Consider the following 25022-nt stretch of genomic DNA (forward strand, 5'->3'; position numbering starts at 1 on the left):
ACCAACAGGCTGTCTGTCCACATGAACAGCCAACGACAAACTGGGGCCAAAAAACAAGTGGACCACCCTGTTGCGGAACATGCTGCCAAACATGATATCCCTCATCTCAATGACTGCTTCACAGCCTGTGCCATACAGCTCCTTCCCACCAACACCAGCTTTTCCGAATTGTGCAGGTGGGAACTTTCCTGCAATACATCCTACGTTCCCATAACCCTCCTTGCCTCAACCTTCGTTAGTAACTGTCCTCACCCATCCAGCCCCCTCCCTGTTCCCATTCCAGCAAAACACAGCCGTCATTTCACCGCCACACCCAGTCTTTTAGTTTCTTTTCTTTTTATTTCTCTCCTTTCCGTTACTTACCCCCTCCCCCCTCTGCACATTCTCTCCTGCCCTCCATCTGAACTGCAACACTTTACTGTTCGCCACTCCCACCATACTATCCCTCCCCCTCCTCTCCCCACCCTCCTCCTTATCCCCACCCAGTCACCACTCCCATCATGCACTGGTGCTGCTGCTCGCAGTGTGCTTTCAGTTCTCTGAGACTGCAGACATGTGTGCAAGTTGCTTTTGCATGAGTGTGTTTGTGCGTGTGTGTGTATGTGTTTCTACTGCAGACAAAGGCCTTAATGGCCGAAAGCTATAATAGTGTGAATCTTTTTGTTGTGCCTATCGCGACTCAGCATCTCCACTATATTGTGAGTAGCAACTTTCCTTCTCTGGTATTGTTACATTCCAGTCTAATGATTAACATACCCGTTGATGGTGTGTATGTGAATGAAGCTACATTGACATCTGAACATATCTTCTGTGTGATTCACTTTTTTGTCAGACAATGTATTAGGCCTAAATCTGTTAAAGCTACAAAAATGTCTTCTGTTGTGGCATTCTTCTTCTTTTACCACTTATTAAATCAAGTATCTGGTGGCCATTTTTCTATAAAACTGTAAATATGGCACAATATTGACTATTTGTTTTAAACAAGCAGGTTACTTCTCGCAATACCTAGAAACCACTTGACTTAACAGTATATTTCATTCCCCAATAGTCTTAAAAGTCATAGTTTCTTTGCTGTCTGCCATCTGTAGCAAAGGAAATGAATTAATTTGGCAACTTAAAAAGGTTGATCATTGAATTAACCAAATTCTGTTTTAGTGACAGATTATTTTAAAAATTTGTAACACTGAAATACAGTGCTGTTATAAATATGTAACACACACATACCTCTTGCATATCCTGTATCAACTTTGATGAAAACTGACCACGAAGCTTTGCCAGCAGGTATTGGTGATTTGGCCAATGCTGTTGCTGAATCAACATTGTCGACCAGCAAGTGAAAGGTTGAGATATGATCTGCTAGTGACTTGGCACGACCAATATGGAAAGGTGCAAGAGGGAATGCTAATAGAATATCATCCCAACCACAATCTGCGAAGAATTCTGCCTCTCTGAATGTTGAGACAGTGATACATTTTTTCTGACCACCAGTCTGGAGCAGTGCTGCTTCTCTGTGGAAACACAGCATTAATAGTACAATTACTGTTTGAATAAACAATGCAGCATACTTTGTAAATGTAATAAAAGACTATCATGTTCAAATCATTGTAATTTTACTTTCTTGTAATATGGACCCATAGCTTCTATAAATAGTTTCCATTATAGCATCTTGCCTTTAGCAATTAGAATTTAGTTCTACGTTTGCAATTTCAATATTAAGCCATTTTTAAGTACAATATTTTGACATACACGTTTATGTTGAACAGAGATAACAACATATATAACAAAATTGTTATCCCTCTTAAAGTAAACTTATATGTCAGCATCTTATATAATAATAATAATAAAAATAATCTCTGTATATAAAAAGCAACATCCTGACTGACTCATCATCATCCAGCCCAAACCACTTAGGATAAACACCTGAAATTTGGAGAAGGTGTGGATCTTATACTGTAGGCTTTGTTTAAGACGGGATTTTTCAAAATTCAAACCCTAAGGGGGTGAAATAGAGGATGATGGATTTTTCTTAACATGTTGCTATTAATGCAATTTTGAAGCTTGACCTATGAAAATTGTTATTTGGTTACTCAGTCAGAAAAAAAGAAATATAGGTTTCAGCATTTTTGGAAATTTAATGCATGGTGAAATTGCAGGTAGAAGCTTTCTTTGAAAAGTTATCATTACTGAAGAACTATTAAAGTATTTTTAAAGCTGCATCTACGAACACTGGTATTTGACTTCTTGGTTACAAATAAAAAAATACGTGTTTCAGTGTTTTTGGAAATTGGACCGCTAAGGGTGTAAAATAGGGGATGAGATTTTTCATAATTTTTTTTACTATGACAGCACATTTAAAGACAATGAAAATTTAAATTTGGCTTCTCAGCTAGAAATTAAAAAAATAAGTGTTTCACAGTTTTTGGAAATTCAAGCCCTATGGAGGTGAAACAAGATACGAAAGTTTTTATGCAAATATTTCACTTTGCAAGCATTTTTGAAGCTAAATCTTTGAAAATTGGTGTTTGGCTTCTCAGTCAGAGATGAAAAAATACATGTTTCACTGTTTTTGGAAATCCAACCCCTAAGTGGGTGAAATAGGGTCAGCCTGATTCAGTAACTCTTCATCACCCAACCTTTACATTTTCAAATAGATTCTGATACTTTCTCATTTGTTTAATGGAAGTATATTCTATATTTGATGTGGAAATGTAAGTGCACTCTTTCTGAGTGGTGAGTTTGTTCTATTGGCAACATCTACAAGACAGCTTGTGCTGCTTTCAATAAGATATTTTGCTCTTTCTTGTTTCAAGATTTTTATTTCACATGTTCTGAAGATTCTGCTATTGACTAGGGACAGTACTCAAATAAGAATGAGCTTAAGGTTTTACTAAAAATTGAGAAGATGAAATCATTTTTATCTTATGTGTAGAACTATTGCTAATTTGTATTGCGCTATTTGTAATAACGTGTTTGTAAGTCGATGTCCTTACTGATTGAACTTGGTACTTATCTTTTTGCCTCATAAAATATTTATGGATCTTGAAGTTCTTATTTATGCATACTGCAGACAGAACAACATGAGTAGCATATGGACAAGGGAGGAAATGTGTATTTTCATAAAGCCAATGAAGGAGTTTTATGCCTGTCCATTTTGTAAACTGTGTGTCTTGTGAGGCAGATACAGCCAACAACTGGTGCTAGAGTGCACTGTGATCACGTATACCAACTTGAGGCACAAGTACTGTATGCACAAGTTACATTACAATTTAGTAATGATGAAGAGCAGGCTGAAGCTTAAGAGACTGGTCAGGAAGAATCAGTGCACACAGAAGTGGCATACAGAAGTATTAAGGAATGAAGGATGAAATGACTCCTGCATAAGCTTAAAAAAAGTACCTGAACTGGGTGGGCAGTTAGCAGCACAAGAAGCTACATTTGCACACTACAGTGCAATCAATGCATAACCACAGCTTTACGTCAATGAATTCAATGAATTGCTCTATAGTGGTGGGTACAAAACTTTTCAGTCTAAATTCACATGTGAACACACAAAACAAGATGCAATCTTTTAAAAATGTTATTGCACCACATGCCGCTCAGCAAGTTTTCATCAACTGAATAGTACTCAGTTTTTTTCTGTAATGTTTGATACATTGAATCATCTTGCAGGTATTTTACGAGTGACTAAAATTCGAAAATAAAATGGCATGCCTCTGGAATTTGACTGAAATCAGAAAGCGATCCCATGACATCCCTCTATTGGGCTGATAGGAACTGGTCATGTGTTGTGTTTAGTTTAGTTTAGTTTAGTTATGTCATGTCCCATAGATCATTTTCTTGATTATTTTATTGATATGATGTGGAACAAGTCAGATTACAAGATATATATACACACACATGAATAGTGCTAATATCAATATTACTGAAATTTTTAGTTCTACACATACAGCTACATTTACAGGTACAATTCTTTTTTACCAGTTCTGAAACAGAAACTTGTCCATGGAATAGTTACCTCAAAAAACTATTCCGTAAGACATTATTGAGTGGAAATATGCACAAGTATGTTAGGAGGCTGATCAGTTTATTACCAAGACTAGTGGTTATATGAAGAGTGAAAGAAGCTAAACTTAATTGTGTGAGAAGCTCAGTAACATTCTTCTTCCAGTTCAAGTTGTCATCAACGTGAACACCCAAAAATTTGGAGAAATCTCTCCTGTTAACTGAGCCCTGTTCATACGCTACATCAATTGTCGGTATGATTCTATTTGGTGTACAGAACTGGAAATAGTCAGTTTTTTTCAAAATTAAGGGAGAGTCCATTTTCTGAAACCACTTAATAAGTCTTTGAAAGACAAGCTGCTTTTTCTGGAATGAGATTTATTATAACACTCATGTCATCTGCAAAAAGTTCTAGTTCTGCTTGCTGAATGTTAAGTGAGAGGTCATTCACATGAAGAAGGAACAGCATAGGACCCAAAATTGAACCCTGTGGGACTCCCTTTGTGATAAATCCCCACTCACTAGAATTTACCACCCTCCCAACATTATTTGTGTTATTCAGCACAACTTTTTGCTTTCTGTTCGTTAAGTATGATTCAAACCAACTGTGTGTATAGCCTTCAGTTCCATAAGACTTGAGTTTTTCTAAGAGCGTGACATGATCCACACAGTCAAATGCCTTGGAAAGATCACAAAATATACCAACTGGCAATAATTTGTTATTTAGGGCTTGTAATATATGATGGGTAAATGTGTAGATAGCATTCTCAGTTGAGTCTTCCAGAATCAGAACTGTGACATGCTGAGTAAATTATTTTTACTTAAATGTGAGACTACTCTTGAATACATAACTTTTTTCAAATATTGTAGTAAATTAAGTCAGCAAAGAGATTGGTCTATAATTATTTAAGTCCCTTTTGTTCCCTTTCTTATGAAGAGGTTTGACATTGTGTATTTCAATCTGTCTGGAAAAATTTCCTGTGTTAGCGAAGCATTACATATATCACTAAGAACTCCACTTATTAAATTAGAATAACACTTCAAAATTCTGTTAGAGACTCCATCAACACCACATGAGCTCTTGTTTTTCAGTATATTTATAATTCCCTTAATTTCAGTGGGGAATGTTGGTGCTATTTCTAAAGGCCTAAAGTCCTGGGGCATGAAATTTTTAACATATTTTTTTGCTTCTTCAACTGAACCCTTTAACCCTATTTTGCTGCTACATTTAGAAAGTGATTCATAAAAATACTCGCAACATCACTATTCAGCTTTATAGCTATGGTATGCTGTGCACTGTCAGGCTGCCCCGTTTCCAGTTTGACAATATTCCATATATTTTTACTCTTATTATCCACATTATTAATTTCTGTCAGAACACATAAGCTTCTTGACTTCTTAATGACTTTCCTTAAAATATTACAGTATCTTTTGTAGTAAGCAAGAAACGTTGGATCCTAACTTATTCTGGCCTGTTCATATATTTCTGTCTTCATCTTACACAATATCTTAATTCCCTTAGTAATCCATGACTTTCTTGAATTTGTAATGGCTTTTTTGGATAACGTTTCAGGAAAGCAACTCTCAAATACTGAGACAAATTTATGGCGGAATAAATTGAATTTCGCATCAGCATCATTTTCTGTGTATACTTCATCCCATTCTACCTCTTCTAGACTCCTCTTAAAACTCTGTACCCTGTTCGCATCAATAAGCCTCCCTGCCTTGTATGAACCTGCCTGAAGCCTGTAAGGTTCTATATGTGTTATTTCCATTAACTGTGCATCATGATCAGATAGCCAATTAACAACTGGATACACATTAATTGTTTCTGCCTGAACAATGTCTATGAAAATGTTATTGATAAGTGACCTATCCTGCTGTACAAAAGTTGGAAAATTAAGAACAGATACTAGATTGAAACAACCAAACAAAGATTCTAGCTCATTTTTCCTATCCATATCTTTTAAGAAAATCACCAAAATACCACTAACTGCTTCTTTTTGTCTGACAGGTAGCTCAATAATGCCTCTTGATTTTTCATGAATAGCTGAAAGCTACCTGGGGGGGGGGGGGGGGGGGGTTCTGTAGATTGTTACAGTTACTGTAGAAGTATATTGCAGTAGCAACTCACAAGCACATGCTTCAAGGATCTGATCAACACAAAAACTATTTGTTTCAATATTTTTGACTGTGTGTCCAGTTTTTACATAAGTAGCAGCTCCTCCTTTTTCCATGTTGACTCTACATGAATAAGATGCTAATCTATAATCCCTTAAATTGAACTTCTCCATCCCTGTGGTTACATGGTGTTCAGAGAGACACAAAACATCTATACCTTCAGAATTTACCCCATTTTCTACGCATACAAGAAGCTTATCTATCTTATTATTCAATCCTCTAATGTTCTGATGAAACACACAAATTCTATTTCTTTGGATACTGCTACAGTCATTATGGTACTGTTCTGTTTTAATCTCTTTCAATACTCTGTCTGTAACCTGACTCTAACCAAAAAATGTGTCCCTCTGACTCCAGTAATCACAGGTATTTTGTCTTGTGTGCATGTGGCCCCCCTTACATTTTCTGCAAGAAAATCAACTAATCTATCTTTCCCCCTCCTATTCAGGTGCAGGCACAATGTAGCCACACCTCCCAATCGCATCAACAGGCACAGCACAGATATGAGATTTAGTTTCTGCCAACAGTAAACCCACCCCCACAGATCTCTGTTAACATGGTCGACAGCTGTATTAACCCAGGTCTGGTCATGGCACTCCAAAACATCCACAAAACCCACATGAATGTGAGCTGTTGCTGCTCCTATTACATCCAGGTCACACTTAATACTATAGTCCAAATTGCTAGCCAGGCTGTTTCCTGCTCCTCCTACAATAAGAACATGGTCCTCACTACCAAAATCTTTGTACAAGGCCCCTAGGTTTTCTGTACACTGGCTAAGCTTAGCACTAGGTTTCACAATGCTTGTGACCTGGTACTCGACTCCTAGCCTATCCTGTAGCAACTGGCTTACACCTCTCCCATGACTGCTACCTAACAGCAGGAATTTTTCTTTCTGCTTGACTTTACTCCCGACCTAGTATTACATCTACATTTATATTCTGCAAGCCACCCAACGGTGTGTGGCGGAGGGCACTTTACGTGCCACTGTCATTACCTCCCTTTCCTGTTCCAGTCACGTATGGTTCGTGGGAAGAATGACTGCTGGAAAGCCTCTGTGCGCGCTCGAATCTCTCTAATTTTACATTCGTGATCTCCTCGAGAGGTATAAGTAGGGGGAAGCAATATATTCGATACCTCATCCAGAAACGCACCCTCTCGAAACCTGGACAGCAAGCTACACCGCGATGCAGAGCGCCTCTCTTGCAGAGTCTGCCACTGGAGTTTGCTAAACATCTCCGCAACGCTATCATGCTTACCAAATAACCCTGCGATGAAATGCGCTGCTCTTCTTTGGATCTTCTCTATCTCCTCCGTCAACCCGATCTGGTACGGGTCCAACACTGATGAGCAATACTCAAGTATAGGTCGAACGAGTGTTTTGTAAGCCACCTCCTTTGTTGAGAAACTACATTTGCTAAGGACTCTCAATCTCAACCTGGTACCCGCCGTACCAACAATTAATTTTATATGATCATTCCACTTCAAATCGTTCCGCACACATACTCCCAGATATTTTACAGAAGTAACTGCTACCAGTGTTTGTTCCGCTATCATATAATCATACAATAAAGGATCCTTCTTTCTATGTATTCGCAATACGTTACATTTGTCTATGTTAAGGATCAGTTGCCACACTCTGCACCAAGTGCCTATCCGCTGCAGATCTTCCTGCATTTCACTACAATTTTCTAATGCTGCAACTTCTCTGTATACTACAGCATCATCCACGAAAAGCTGCATGGAACTTCCGACACTATCTACTAGGTCATTTATATATATTGTGAAAAGCAATGGTCCCATAACACTCCCCTGTGGCACACCAGAGGTTACTTTAATGTCTGTAGACGTCTCTCCATTGAGAACAACATGCTGTGTTCTGTTTGCTAAACACTCTTCAATCCAGCCACACAGCTGGTCTGATATTCCGTAGGCTCTTACTTTGTTTCTCAGGTGACAGTGCGGAACTGTATCGAACGCCTTCCGAAAGTCAAGGAAAATAGCATCTACCTGGGAGCCTGTCTCTAATATTTTCTGGGTCTCATGAACAAATAAAGCAAGTTGGGTCTCACATGATCGCTGTTTCCGGAATCCATGTTGATTCCTACAGAGTAGATTCTGGGTTTCCAAAAAAGACATGATACGCGAGCAAAAAACATGTTCTAAAATTCTGCAACAGATCGACGTCAGAGATATAGGTCTATAGTTTTGCGCATCTGCTCGACGACCCTTCATGAAGACTGGGACTACCTGTGTTCTTTTCAAATCATTTGGAACCTTCCGTTCCTCTAAAGACTTGCAGTACACGGCTGTTAGAAGGGGGGAAAGTTCTTTCGCGTACTCTGTGTAGAATCGAATTGGTATCCCATCAGGTCCAGTCGACTTTCCTCTGTTGAGTGATTCCAGTTGCTTTTCTATTCGTTGGACACTTATTTCGATGTCAGCCATTTTTTCGTTTGTGCGTGGATTAAGAGAAGGAACTGCAGTGCGGACTTTCTCTGTGAAACAGCTTTCAAGAAAGGTGTTTAGTATTTAAGCTTTACGCGTGTCATCCTCTGTCTCAAAGCCATCATCATCCCGGAGTGTCTGGATATGATGTTTCAAGCCACTTACTGATTTAACGTAAGACCAGAACTTCCTAGGATTTTCTGTCAAGTCGGTATATAGAATTTTACTTTCGAATTCACTGAACACTTCACGCATAGCCCTCCTTACGCTAACTTTGACATTGTTTAGCTTCTGTTTGTCTGAGAGGTTTTGACTGCATTTAAACTTGCAGTGAAGCTCTCTTTGCTTTCGCAGTAGTTTCCTAACTTTGTTGTTGAACCACGGTGGGTTTTCCCCATCCCTCACAGTTTTACTCGGCACGTACCTGTCTAAAACGCATTTTACGATTGCCTTGAACTTGTTCCATAATCACTCAACATTGTCAGTGTCGGCACAGAAATTTTCGTTTTGACCTGTTAGGTAGTCTGAAATCTGCCTTCTATTACTCTTGCTAAACAGATAAACCTTCCTCCCTTTTTTTATATTCCTATATACTTCCATATTCAGGGATGCTACAACGAACTTATGATCACTGATTCGCTGTTCTAAGCTTACAGAGTCGAAAAGTTCGGGTCTGTTTGTTATCAGTAGGTCCAAGATGTTATCTCCATGAGTCGGTTCTCTGTTTAATTGCTCGAGGTAATTTTTGGATAGTGCACTCAGTATAACGTCACTCGATGCTCTGCCCATACCACCCGTACTATACATCTGAGTGTCCCAGTCTATATCTGGTAAATTGAAATCTCCACCTAGGACTATAACAGGCTGAGAAAATTTATGTGAAATGTATTCCAGATTTTCTCTCGGTTGTTCTGCCACTAATGCTGCTGAGTCGGGAGGTCGGTAAAAGGAGCCAATTATTAACCTAGCTCAGTTGTTGAGTGTAACCTCCACCCATAATAATTCACAGGAACTATCCACTTCTACTTCACTACAGGATAAACTACTACTAACAGCGACAAACACGCCACCACCGGTTGCATGCTATCTATACTTTCTAAACACCATCTGTGCCTTTGTAAAAATTTCGGCAAAATTTATCTCTGGCTTTAGCCAGCTTTCCGTACCTATAACAATTTCAGCTTGGTGCTTTCTATCAGCGCTTCAAGTTCCGGTACTTTACCACTGCAGCTTCGACAGGTTTCAATTACAATACCGACTGCTGCTTGGTCCCCACTTGTCCTGACTTTGCCCCGCACCCTTTGAGGCTGTTGCCCTTTCTGTACTTGCCCGAGGCCATCTAACCTAAAAAACCGCACAGTCCATGCCACACAACCCCTGCTACCCGTGTAGCCGTTTGCTGTGTGTAGTGGACTCCTGACCTATCCAGTGGAACCCGAAACCCCACCACCCTATGATGCAAGTCGAGGAATCTGCAGCCCACACGGTCGCAGAACCGTCTCAGCCTCTGATCAGACCCTCAACTCAGCTTTATACCAAAGGTCCGCAGTCAGGCCTGTTGACGATGCTGCAGATGGTGAGCTCTGCTTTCATCCTGCTAGCGAGACTGGCAGTCTTCACCAAATCAGATAGCCGCCAGAAGCCAGATAGGATTTCCTCCGATCCATAGTGACGCCGACATGAGTGACCAACTGCAGATGGGTGCACCCTGTACACTTCATGGCATCCGGAAGGACCCTTTCCACATCTGGAATGACTCCCCCCAGTATGCACACGGAGTGCACATTGGTTTTCTTCCCCTCTCTTGCTGCCATATCCCTAAGGGGCCCCATTACGTGCCCTACGTTGGAGCTCCCAACTACCAATAAGCACACCCTTTGCGACCGCCCAGATCTTGCAGACTGAGGGGCAACCTCTGGAACAGGACAAGCAGCCATGTCCGGCCGAAGATCAGTATCATTCGGAGACAGAGCCTGAAACCGGTTCATCAGACAAACTGGAGAGGCCTTCCATTCAGCCCTCTGGAATGTCTTTCCCTCCCTGCCACACCTCGAGACAACCTCCCACTCTACCACAGGTGAGGGGTCAGCCTCAATGTGGGCTGTATCCCGGGCAGCCACAGCCGTTGTCCATTTGGGGGATGCGTGAGACGAGCTAGCTATCCCCGACAAACCCCCATACGGATGCCCATTGGCAACAGCCTCATGCTGTGTGACCAAAGCCAACACTGCCTGAAGCTGGGAGCGAAGGGATGCCAACTCAGCCTGCAGCCGAACACAGAAGTTGCAGTCTCTATCCATTCTAAAATCTGTTGTGTAAAGAACGTCTGAACTAATCTACAGAGAGCACAAACAATTCGACACAAAATTTAAATGGTTATTAAAATACAACATTGCCTAGTGAATGCAGTAATGCTGCTACTTGTGCACTGCTGACACACTGCTCGGCGGCGGAAGGAGACTATGCGATTTTACACTATTCAGGTACTAAAGCGCGATGCTACAACTCTCAAATACTATAATACACCCAAAATTTATGAATTAAACAATGCAAGTATCCAAAAACACACAAAGAAATTAAGAATTAAACTATGTAACAAATAAGTGAGCTAGGAGTATACGACTTGTTGCTAGCAGTTGCTTATCCAACGGCGGCAGGGAGCACACTTGCAATTGTTACTACGAGTCAGCTGCACCCTACTTTGCTCAAAAACTGTTTTGAGGCTTTTCTACTTCAGTTAACAAATCAAACTGGTTGCTCACTGGAATCTGAAAAGTGATTTCTGGGGTTTTCTCCTTGTTACCTTTTCCCCTTCAACAAGTCTAATTCGAGGTACACCATTTCTAGTTCAGCCTGAAGGGCACAAATATTTTTTCCCTGTTCCACGATTTTCTTGTCACGGTTACATTATCTACAACTCCATTGGCAAACCTCATCTTGCACTATAACAGCTTCCGTGCTGCAATCACCCCAGTGAAACACCAACCCATAATCCTGACATTTCACTCCCTTGCTCACTAATGTACAACAACATCCACATTTGTCACACATGATGGCAGATTAAACAATAAAAATTACACTACAAACAATTCTGCAACACCAATTAATAATTAGTAGAAAGTAACTTAGCTTCTAGTGAGATAAGCAGAGAACTTCTGGACGGCAGGCGAATGTAGCAGTAGGCGAATGCAAACAATGTGAAGTTAATTGCTGGTGTAGGTTATAGTGGCAAAGATCACAAAATGAGTAAGGAACTGAAGAGGCTCGATATTTTCTAATGACAGATTTGAACAGGCACTATCACTGAATTATGTATAAACACTCTCACAGAAACAGAAACACCACTTAACGACTTTACTGCACAATATGGAAAATTAATTGTACAAAAGTACAGAAACACAGAAAACACAAACCGAATGCAAACTATACACTCACGATGCTCTTCACATCAAAAGTAATGGAGGAGACAGACTATGAATGTGTTAGTGGAAAGGTGTAAAATCTTTGCCTATTTCAACATTAAAAACATTAACATGAAAAACTTGACTCATTTGGTGGAGTTTTGTGTGGCAATTCCAAGTTCAAATGCTGCTGTGTAACATGTCTTTTCCTTAGTGAACTCTTTGTGGTCAGATTAAAATAACAGAATGAAAGTTGAAACACTGAAGGCCTTTGCCACTGTCAAAACACACTTTAATGAGGCATCATGTGTTGACTTTTACTGCAAAATATCATTGGAGAAGGCGCTTCTTGATAAAATGGATAAAGGTGAAAAGTACAGTAACAGGGTAGCAGGATAACTGCGAAAAGGCATTTGGGAATACCTGAGTGCAAGATGCAAAAGTAAACTTCTACATTGATTAAATTTTGCCAACACAATTTGTGTCTCCTTTTTTCCTTAATTGTCCAATATTTTTTCTGAACTTTTTAATATGTGCCTTTTCTTAATAAAAATGAAATGGACGTCCTATTTCACAGACACACACCACAATATATTCATGCCCATGGTGGGTTCGCCCTGAAATCACATCTGTAAACTGACGCAGTAAAACTGGAATAATTTTGTAGTTTTTGCATACTCATGATCATGTTGCAGGTTCACCAGTTGAGGTTCTAGTTAAAATTCACACTACAAAACAAACTACAATAAATGCAACTGTATTTTTTTTATACTCGTGTTGCAGTTGAAACTGTGAAAGGTTACAAGCCATCTGACTTGCCTTCTTCCATTCATACACTAAATATGTCTGCCGCCTGTCACAACTGGTGATAGGCAGGACACTTTACTTTCATCATTCTAAAAGCCTCATGACATTATTTAAAGTTGGGGAATGTATTGTATAAAACTGCAATGGTTGTCGCTCGAGGCTTGTGGTTCTATTCTAAGAATGTATAAGACATTCACACAGAACTCTGAAAGCAACGGGGAGACCACAGGACATTCAAAGATTTTGTTCCGGCTTACACATGTCAAGGAGCCACCTGAGAGGGCTCACTGAACTCTCCTCAATCAAGCTAAGATGGGGTTCACGGTACTCGGTATGGTTCGGGTCTGTAGAAGGCTGGTGGCAGTAGTCTCAGGTACTGGCTGCCACGTAATAATTTATGGTGAGAAATCACTAGTCTTGGAAGGTCTGGGCCTACATGGTGAGAGAAGCTTCGTGGGGTTCTCATCACGTTCATCAGGCTTCTTGAAATTCAGAAGTGTATAAACAATGCTCTGATCCAACCATCGCCTATGGACATCAGACGAGAATTTCTAGAGCAAAATGGCAAGAAAGATATTCTCTGATTGGCCTGTGTCTGGATACATTCTGTGGAGGAAATTTATTAAACATAGCAGTTTTAACAATACTGGCAGAAAACAGTAACATTTTTCCTGAATGCTGGTTGTGGCCAGAACAGTGAAAACAGCAGTCACGAGCAGTGACACGTGAGGAAGGATACTCTCAGTTTGAAGTGGAAGGTGAAAGGTCATTGGTTTTAGACATCAGGGACTCTGAGTTCAGATGGTGGATGGGACTTCACAGTGTCCAAGTCCTGATGAGTGACTTTCTGTTTTTTCACATCCAACCACATACAGCCAACTAACTGCCACAGCAGATTGGTGAGAGTATGCATCAGCACCAGTGATGTAATCCTACTTTTAGTGATGCTATCATTCTCATTTATTACTCAGTCAGCCACTGGAGTAACTAAAACATTTGGCAGGTTGCACTCATATTGATGATTGAATAAGCAGCTACGATGTGGTGGTGCTTTCTCAGTTGCTTCACACCTTTATTGCAAATCACTTTTTCTAACAGTCATGTCACTGGGTCTTATGCTATGTCATTGCTTTTAATATAAGAAAAAATCAGTTCAATTTTATTCAATTTTCATCTGAAGTAACTTCTAGTTTCTTTCAATTAATTGTTATTATTATTATTATTGTTATTATTATTATTATTATTATTATTATTATTTCTTTCTTTTCTCAGATGTTATGTCTGGTCAAAAATGGAAAGTGACCCAGACTTTGATCAAGTGTGACTTCCTTTTAACTGTACGGTATGTGTTATATTGCATTTAGGAACCTTCGGGTAATTGAACATGTATCAATAATTACTGATTTCTGTAGTTGTATATAAAAGTTTGGATGTAGGTGTATTGCATTGATGTACTGGTGGATATTGTGTGGTATGACTCCTGTAGTTGATAGTATAATTGGTATAATGTCAACTTTATCCTGATGCCACATGTCCTTGACATCCTCAGCCAGTTGGATGTATTTTTCAATTTTTTATCCTGTTTTCTTTTGTATATTTGTTGTATTGGGTATGGATATTTCGATTAGTTGTGTTAATGTCTTCTTTTTATTGGTGAGTATGATGTCAAGTTTGTTATGTGGTGTTGTTTTATCTGTTATAATGGTTCTGTTCCAGTTTAATTTGTATTCATCATTCTCCAGTACATTTTGTGGTGCATACTTGTATGTGGGAACGTGTTGTTTTATAAGTTTATGTTGTAAGGCAAGCTGTTGATGTATTATTTTTGCTACATTGTCATGTCTTCTGGGGTATTCTGTATTTGCTAGTATTGTACATCCACTTGTGATGTGATCTACTGTTTCTATTTGTTGTTTGCAAAGTCTGCATTTATCTGTTGTGGTATTGGGATCTTTAATAATATGCTTGCTGTAATATCTGGTGTTTATTGTTTGATCCTGTATTGCAATAATGAATCCTTCCGTCTCACTGTATATATTGCCTTTTCTTAGCCATGTGTTGGATGCGTCTTGATCGATGTGTGGCTGTGTTAGATGATACGGGTGCTTGCCATGTAGTGTTTTCTTTTTCCAAATTACTTTCTTCGTATCTGTTGATGTTATGTGATCTAAAGGGTTGTAGAAGTGGTTATGAAATTGCAGTGGTGTAGCCGATGTATTTATATGAGTGATTGCTTTGTGGTATTTTGCTAGTTTCTGCGCGTTCTAGAAAGAATTTTCTTAAATTGTCTACCTGTCCATAATGTAGGTTTTTTATGTCGATAAATCCCCTTCCTCCTTCCTTTCTGCTTAATGTAAATCTTTCTGTTGCTGAATGTATGTGATGTATTCTATATTTGTGGCATTGTGATCGTGTAAGTGTATTGAGTGCTTCTAGGTCTTTGTTACTCCATTTGACTACTCCAAATGAGTAGGTCAATATTAGTATACCATAAGTATTTATAGCTTTTGTCTTGTTTCTTGCTGTCAATTCTGTTTTCAGTATTTTTGTTAGTCTTTGTCTATATTTTTCTTTTAGTTCTTCTTTAATATTTGTATTATCTATTCCTATTTTTTGTCTGTATCCTAGATATTTATAGGCATCTGTTTTTTCCATCGCTTCTATGGAGTCACTGTGGTTATTCAATGTGTAATCTTCTTGTTTAGTGTGTTATCCCTTGACTATGCTATTTTATTTAATTATTTAATTATTAAATTATTATTAATTAATTATTATTAATTAATTATTATTTATTTATTAATTATTATTTATTTATTAATTATTATTATATTATTATTATTATTATTATTATTATTATTATTATTATTATTATTATTATTATTATTATTATTATTACTACTATTACTACTATTATTATTGGTCAACTGAGTAAAAATAGTCATTAAGTAGATTTCACAGCAATTCCCTACCTTAGAATTTCATTTTAGGGTAATTTTTGAGATATCATTTGCACTGAGTAATTAAAATTTTACACTGGGTCTTGGTGGGGGGTTGGGGGGCAAGAATCTGGGCAGTTCCATTATTGTGGTGTGATCTCACAACCACCACACACTGTCGAGTTTTGGAATTGCAAACAGAAACAAAAGACTAATAATTACTATGTGTAGTGATTATTTTAATACAGTTTTCATTTCACTGCATCAATTACAGTCACAGTCTAGAGCTAATACCAAATGGTCATGTGTCCCTCCGCTACTTCAGATATTCATGTCACTTAAGTGGTGTGTGTGCACTAGTCAGTTGTAGGCAATCAGCACAGTAAGATGTGTTGCCTGGGAGTTGTGACAGAATGATAAAAGGAAGCTATTATGTTTGAACATGTGTACCACTTGCTGCCATGTAAAGTAACATCATAACAATTATTGTAAGAAGATCATAAACCATAGGGATCAGAGATGAGCATCATGCCATGTCAATAACAGTCAGTTTCAACCTGACATGAAATGCTGCTTTAGTGAATGCAGATCCACCTCAACCAGTTGTTGATCAAAACTTGCAAAGGGAACTGCCTGTGGTGAACATCTAGAGTTAGGTACCTCACAAAAGGCCATTCCCAATAGCCTTTCATAAAACTGAATATCTTCAATGAGCTTAATGTTACATAAATTGGACACTTAGTGACCGAAAGCAAGTATTCTGGTCTGAGGAATTTTGGCTCTTTTTCAAATTAGAAAAAGCATCAAGTGCACAAACAGCCCAATGGAACTTGAAAATATCTGGGTTTGCTGCTGGATTCTAAAATCAACCTGATTCAACACTTCAGTGATACAACTGTCCATCATCTTCAGCAGAATGCTCCTGCTGCTGCTGCTACTGAGTCCTGCTGAAAACTGAGGACTTCAAGGACATGGCACTGAGAACTTTGGCCTTGCAACTAACATGTTTCTGGAGGTACATAGATTATACCTTTTTGCCTGGCCATATGTATGTATGCTCACAATGACTTTTTGGACTTCTTCAACTGTCTTCATCCCAGCGTAAGATTTACTATGGACAGTGAAAGTGACGGGATGCTTCCATTCTAGGACATCATGGTTCACAAAACCCCAGATGGTACTCTCGGACATAGGGTTCAGCAAAAGCCAACACACACCGATTGGTATCTGCATGCCATACACCATACCAATGCAGTAGTGTCCTTACGACTCTTGTAAGCAGAGCATATGCCATTTCCAATGCCAACAGTTAACCCAAGACCCTGCACATTTGATGGCTGTCTTTAGGGAAAGTGGATGGATACTTTGAGAAGCAGCTTCATCAGACTATGGAGTATGGATCATCACTGGAGATCCATGAAGAGGAGCATAGGTCTATGGCCTTAACTCCTCATGCTGGGGGCATATCATTTAAGAGTGGAAGAGTTTTAATATTAACGGTGTTTTCCATCCACCTTCCAAGATTAGGGCATTACTCAGCTCCATGAAAGAGGATTTGAGGCTTAGGAAGCCAGGCACATAAAAATCCATGTCAATGTGGGAAGGCTTTCATCAGCTGTTCAATTCACACAGTTCAGGACAGGTGCATGGAACATCACTGCCATACGAGGCTACAACAGCCAGAAAACCAGCACAAGCAGAATATTGCTTAAATGAGGGACATGGGATGAAATTCAAGGAGACTGTGATGGTTGTTAAACTATTTTTGGAATAGTATTTATAAGGAGACAATTCAAATTAGGCTGGCAGACAGATTAATAGAGACACTGTGTTTCCTCTTAGCAGGACATGGAACCGTGTACTGTCCCAAATCAAAACAGTATGTTCTTTGGTGCAGCCAAGTCTTTGAGTGTGACATGCCTTTGCTGCCGGTGTTCTACTGAGGGTGGTGCCATCCACCCAGTTTTGGAGGGCACCACTTGCTGGGCAGCACATGCACCATGTGTGGTATGGAGGCCTATACAGGACAATGGTTTGCAGACTTGGCATCAGTTTTCAGCAGGACTCAGCAGCAGCATCAGCATTCTCCTAAAGATGGAGGACAGTTTGTTTCCCAAAATATTGAATAAAGTTGATTTTGGGATCCAACAGCAAACCCAGGAAGTTTTTCAAGACTTATTACACTGGGAAAGCCTGCGAAGTCGCAGCCCAATGAGACTTTTAACCAGCTATGTGAGTAGTTCAGCACAGAGGTTGTTCTGCGATGTTTTGGGAGTATTTTTCATACCATGACTTGGGCCCACTCATTCAGGTTACTATGGGCATGAAGCAGGATTTTTATTTCAACATCCTTCATGATGAATATACTGTGGACACATCCATCTTCTAGAATGACAACAGCCATGTTCACAGTGCGGCACATATATATTCCTGGTTTGACGAACACTCAGGCACACTATCACACCGTGACTGGCCTGCTAAATCACCCAATCTTAATCCCACAGAAAATCTCTGGGAATATTTGGAACAATAGATGGAATATGGAAATGAGCGTTTGGCATCATTGGCTGGGGGGCCCCTTACGGGGCAGGTCCGGCCACCTCGGTGCAGGTCTTATTACATTCGACGCCACATTGGGCGACCTGCGCACCGGATGGGGATGAAATGATGATGAAGACAACACCCAGTCTCTGAGCAGAGAAAATCCCTGACCCAGTCGGGAATCGAACTTGGGCCCTTAGGACGGCAGTTCGTCACATTGACCATTCATCTATTGGGGCAGATGGAACAACAGATGAAATGCAATCAACATGTGGGCAGTTTGGTAACTCATTAACACCTGTATATGGTACTTGTTCTACCTGGACCTTCTAATTCTATTTCTTCTGGTGTGATGAAGGATTATAAATAATTCTATTCCTTTACAGTGAGATAGACACCAAGTAGCTTTCTGCTTGTATGTGTGGAAGAGAGATGGGGATATTGACGAAGCCTTGGAGGTTACTCAGAATATTATGCTGAGAAACCTTTCGTCTCTATTTGCTTATTATAGAGTAGTTAATTCAGTTTGTTATCTTGGTTACATCCGTCATGACTGTGAGAAAAACGTTTTTTTTTAACATAAGGTATTCATCTGACTGAGCATGTAAGACTTTACATGCAGTATGTTATAATTAAGGGATTGTCTTTTTTAACAGATTTTAATATTCCTGCCAATAAGTAGTTCTGGTAGCAAACTTGTAATGTATTGTACAGTTCTGGTCCAGTGGCAAGCTAAGTTGTCAATTAGGTAACATCACATAATTGTACAATGATTTTAACTCTCAGTATACTGGAAGAATTACTTTTGTCTTTGGTCATACAACTGTGTACCTGTTATCAGTTTACTGTAAACATAAGGTTGTATCCGTATGCCTCACAAGTTCTAGGATTATTATCTGGTACTTACCACTTCTTTCATCTCTGGCAATGTCTGTTAATTTTAAAATAGCAGAGTTGCACCATACTTTGGAGCACATGTTAAGCTGGAGGTCCCAATTCAATTGACTAAGTAAGTCATTTCAAAGATCAGAGGAAGGTGAGGGCATAACACCTCCAATAGGTTATGCCAAACCCCATAAATCCCATGTCTGTTCCTGAAAAAAAATGAACAATTGTTCTGGTGCACCTTTTAGGTACAATTACACTACCATTTTAGCGGAGAAGAAAGTTCAAAACAACAATTAAAAAACTAAAAAAATGTACTCATCTGGCTCTCATTGATTTTTGTCGACAATTAATACTTTGAGCCAAACCAATGAGAACCAGATGAGCACAATTTTTTTAGTATTTTAATTGTTATTTTGAACTTTCTTCTCCCACAAATGGTTGCACATACTTAGCATTATTGTACCTAAAAAAAAGTTCACCAGTACAATCGTTCATTTTTTTAGAAACGGAGGTGGGCTTGTGGGGTTTGAAATACAAATGTAGTGTGTGGACAGAAAGTTGGAAAGTGTGGGTCTCATGGGGAGCATGCCAGAGATAAGTCCCTGCAGTCGCACTATCATCTGCGCACTCGGTGGCTCAGTCGGATAGAGTGTCTGCATTGAAAGCAGGAGGTCCCAGTTTTGAGTGCCAGTTGGGGCACACATTTTTCAACTATCCCTATTGATATTTATCAATGCCTGTAAGCAGCGAAAGGTCTAGATTTCACTATTACTTCATTTAATCTATTGGAGTCGTTATGCCCTCACCTTACTCTGACCTCTGAATTGACTTACTTAGCCATTTGTAGAGGGACCTGCAGTTTAACATGTACTCCAAAGCATGGTGCAGCTCTACATTTTTAAGATTAACAGACATTGCCAGAAGTGAAAGAAGTGGTATGTCCCAGATAATCTCTGAGCTGTGAGCTATTTTTTCTTTGCAGTTGTTGATTTGCATGTAACAAATTGTAATGTATCATTGAAATGAGGAGTAGTGTGATGGATGTTGGTATATTACAGTGTAAAATATTGTGAACTACCTGCAATGAAATTGTGATATTAAAGAATGGATGCTGGATTTGAATCATTTTACTTAAATCTGAGATGAGGAAATTAAAAAGGAAGGGCAAAATATCATTATGCAGCAGAGTTCTTATTTGTCAAGACTTTTATAGATTTATGATTCTGACACCAGGGGATCACATCACGAATTTAATGGGAGTATCATGTTCTACAATAAGAGAGACGAGTTCCATTACAAGGTCCACACCCAGTAAAGCACAGGGCTTTAAACCAAATTTCGAGTTGATGACAGATTTACTTTTTTCTTTTTTGGATTAGCTAACCATGAATGAGTGGCTTCAACCGAATGTAGCATCCCTGAAGAAAGTTGTTGACTGTCTTCCTCACCAAACGCACTTTTAAGGATATGGGTGAACAAGAACTTCATTGACAAACTTTCACAATTTGTTCAAGGATACTTTCTGAGTATTTTGCCATGAGGGACCTACGGTCTCTGGTGGCTCATGAGAGAGTAATAATGTAATTACAACTTATTTGAGAAGAATAAAACTGCAAGAAAGATGATGGCTCTTCTCAATGAATGAGGCTTGCCAGAAACATTGGTAAGGCTTAGAATTTGAACAGAAGTGCCTCCATGACTATATGGCTTTCCTAAGCTACACAAGGAAGGAATTCATCTCAGATCTATAGTCAGTAATATTGGCACAATTACATACTGGTTGGCAAAGTACCTGAAATGAATTCTCAGTAAATTTTTTAACTGTAAATATGACCTCCTCAATCATTAAAATTACTTTCTCAATGCCAACCAGCATGGATTTTGAAAACATCAATAATGTGAAACACAACTCACACTTTTCTCATATTATATACTGAAAGCTTCGGAACAAGGCAACCAGGTAGGTGTAAAAGTAGTATTTCTTGATTTCCAAACAGGATTTGACTGAGTGCCACACCTATGCTTACCAGTGCCACACTTATACTTATTGTGAAAAGTATGATCATATGGGGTACCAAGCAAAATTTGTGACTGGATTGAGGACTTTTGGGTATGGGGGAAACAGCATATTATCTTGGATGGAGAGTCACTGTTAGATGCAGAAGTAACTTTGGGTGTGCCCCAAGGAAGTGTGTTGGATCCTTGCTGTTTATATTGTGTATTAATGACCTTGCAGACAATATTAATAGTAAAATCAGGCTTTATGAAGATGATGCAGCCTTCTATAACGAATCAGTATCTCAAAGAAACTGCATAAATATTCAGTAAGATCTTGATAAGATTTCAATGTGGTGCAGGGACTGGCAACTTCCTCTAAATGTTCAGAAATGTAGAATTGTGCGCTTCACAAAACAAAAAACATAGTATCCTATAACTACTTTAATATCTATGAGTCACGAGCAGATTCAGCCAACTCATACAAATACCTCAGTGTAACACTTCATAGGGATATTAAATGGAGTGATCACAGAGGTTCAGTCGTGGGTAAAGTAGGTGGCAGACTTCTGTTTATTGGTAGAATACTGGGGAAGTGTAATCAGTCTACAAAGGAGATTGCTTACAAATCACTCAAATGACTGGTTCTAGAATATTGCTCAAGTGTATGAGACCCGTACCAGATAGGACTAACAGGGGATATTGAACATATACAGAGAAGGGTAGCAAGAATGGTCACAGGTTTGTTTAATTCATGGAAGAGTGTCACAGAGATACTGAAGGAACTGAAGTGGAAGATTCTTGAAGATAGATGTAAACTATCCTGAGAAAGTCTATTCACAAATTTTCAAGAGCCAGCCTTAAACGATTACTCTAGAAACATACTATAACCTCCTCTGTATTGCTCACATATGGATCCTGAGGTAAGATTAGAATAATTACTACATGCACAGAGGCACTGAAACAAGGCTTCTTCTGCACTCCTTACATGATTGGAAAAGAAAGAAACCCTGATAACTGGCACAATAGGACATACCCTCATGCAGGTACCTCACAATGGTTTGCAGAGTATAGGTTTAGGTGTATATGTAGATCACATCTGCAACTCCACTGACTTTACACACTGCCTCAGTCCATTACAGCTTGAGGATATATATTACTGTGGTCAGTTTCAATGGAGTCTCCCTCTTTATGAGAGTTCCACTTTAATAATTCCTTGGAACTAAGTGTGCAAAAGCCTAATGATTGTTTCACAGAAGTTTTTGGGAACATTTTGTCATCAACTTATCACCTCTTTGACAGGAAATATTATGAACAAACCAATGGCATGATATTGGGTAGTACATTATCGCCTGTCATGGCAAACCTATACATGAAATACTTTGAAACAAAGGCACTAGAAGCCCCAAAGTTGAAACCAACATGTTTCTAATGGTGTGTGACTGATATGTTTGTGGTGTGGCATTTCTTAACTTGCTAAAAGCAGCTGTCTATGACAAAACTGACTGGGTCTGTGAAGCACATGTAAGTGATAGGAAGCCAGATAAACCTATTTAAATTTCTGACTCACACATGATTATGGGAACTAACTAAAAATTCCACATTAACATGTCTTAACACACCTCCACTTCATAACAGGTTGGTGTACCATGTATGTTATGAAGTAGCACCCAAATTTACAAGGCACAAATTCATAATACAATAACATAAATATCCTAAGTGCAAGATTAATAGTGTATTATTTGTAGTGGTGTTCATGCAGCATGCTTTAAATTTAAAGAAACTTATATCTAACATAAATTATGAATTGCGACATATTAATTAAATGCCAAATAAAACTATAAATTATCAAAATCGACTGTGAGTCTTGGTTCATTTATTTATTTATTTATTCATTACTTGTTATTAGCCAACATTTGTTAAAATAGACAGTTTTGACATTACATTTGATAGTGAATCTAAAATTGGGAAACTATGCACATTCAGATTACATTACATGAGGATAAAGAGTTATTCTCTACATTATAATTCCTTAACATCATAGTTAACTCCTTACTACATTCCAATTTCTGTTACATCATAGTTACTCTCACTCTCTACTACATTCTAATTCCTTTACATCATAGATACACTTATCAGCTAACAATTTGTGCAGCTGCTTCTTGAAGGCATCACCTTGTAGGTCTTTCAGTGATTGTAGTAACTTGTTATATAATTTCAATCCTGTTCGCTTAAAGCTACTTTGGACCTTAGATAGCCTAGTAAAGTCTACATCAAGATTGTTTTTATATCTGGTATCATGTGAATGAACATCTGTTCTGGAAGGTAAGGTATGTATTTGTTTTTTTTTATGGAAAGAAGACATGTTTTTATATACAGAGAAGGTAATGTTAAGATGTTAAGTTCCTTAAAGTGCTTTCGACATGATTCTTGGCTTTTAATACCTGTAATTGCCCTAATTGCTTTCTTCTGCCACATGAACACTGTCCGAGCACCAGTTGAGTTGCCCCATAATTTTATTCTGTACTGTAAGTGAGATTCAAAGAAGGCGTAATAAGAAGATAAAAGTTGTTTTCTGCTAACTAATGTATTTAGTTTCCTTAACAAAAAGACTACTCTAGATAGTCTGGTACATAACAGTTCCGTGTGGATGTTCCATGTTAATTTCGGGTCCAGGTGGATTCCTAGAAGTCTTACAGAGTCAGACTCATTTAATTTTTCTTGTAGATTGTGCAAGAAGAAATACATAGTTTCAGTCTTGCTACTGTTGAGTATCAGCTTGTTACTGTGGAGCCATATGGCAGACTTTTCAAGCATTACTTTTGTTTGTTTCTTCACTTCCTCCAATTTGTTATCTGAGGTAATTAGGGTTGTGTCGTCAGCATATATTATTGACTAATGAAGCATGAAAGTACGCAAGTCATTCATGTATACCAGGAAGAGAAAAGGTCCAAGCACTGAGCCTTGTGGCACACCTCTTACAACTGGTAGGGCATTTGATTGCTGGCTATTTACTATAACTACCTGAGTTCTGTTTGTCAGGTATGATCTCATTAATGCCAGTTCATTATTTTTGACACCATAGCACTTTAGTTTATTTATTAGTATTTCATGGGATACAGTATCAAATGCTTTACTCAGATCTAGTAGTACAGCACAGGTGATGGAATTGTTCTCGAAGCCATCAAGTATGTCTGTCACAAGAGTTTCTACTGCATTTATTGTAGACAATCCTGGCCTAAAACCAAAGAGCGAGGAGGAAAAAAGATTTTGTTCAGCAAAGTAGTTGCAAAGTTGTGTTTTAATGCAGCATTCTATTAGCTTGGATAATATAGGTATGAGGGATATTGGACGGTAACTTTCAGGTTTGTTTTTTTCTCCTTTTTTATAGATTGGGATAACAATAATAGCCTTCAGGACCTCAGGAAATTTTCCAGCTGTAAAAGTACTATTGATCAGAAAGGTAAGAGGGGCAACAATAATGTCAATTATTTGTTTCAAGATGGTGTTGGAGATGCCATAGAGATCTTCACTGTATGAGCCATGTAGGTTTGTGATGACTTTGTATAAAGTTTGGCAGGTCACCTGTTTCCATTTAAAGGATAAGTTATTTAGGTCAGGAATGTTGTAGGTAAAACTTTCAGAAGTTGCATCATCTGGTGCAGAGGTAGCAGTAGCTTCGAACTTAGTACTGTTAACAAAAAATTCATTTAATTTTTCTGGCACTATTGGAATTTCTTGTCTGTTTTTATGCTTCCCTGATATTTTGTTTATTACCTGCCAGGCTGCTTTGCATTTGTTGCTGGAGTTTTCAATGAAAGCA

The 25022-nt window shown here is 38.7% G+C and overlaps 1 protein-coding gene across 3 annotated transcripts in view; it reads right to left on the reverse strand.

The window, feature by feature from the left end:
- The window catches only part of LOC124804853 (D-threo-3-hydroxyaspartate dehydratase-like), a 125268-nt gene that overhangs the window by 46629 nt on the left and 53617 nt on the right, over window positions 1-25022 (reverse strand). For all 3 annotated transcript variants that reach the window (XM_047265207.1, XM_047265209.1, XM_047265206.1), the window contains one exon: window positions 1225-1508. In XM_047265207.1, the coding sequence (XP_047121163.1) occupies window positions 1225-1508 (284 nt within the window). The remainder of the gene's footprint in view (window positions 1-1224; window positions 1509-25022) is intronic.

This window comes from Schistocerca piceifrons, chromosome 7 (genome assembly GCF_021461385.2).
Source record: "Schistocerca piceifrons isolate TAMUIC-IGC-003096 chromosome 7, iqSchPice1.1, whole genome shotgun sequence".
NCBI classification, from domain to species: Eukaryota; Metazoa; Arthropoda; class Insecta; order Orthoptera; family Acrididae; genus Schistocerca; species Schistocerca piceifrons.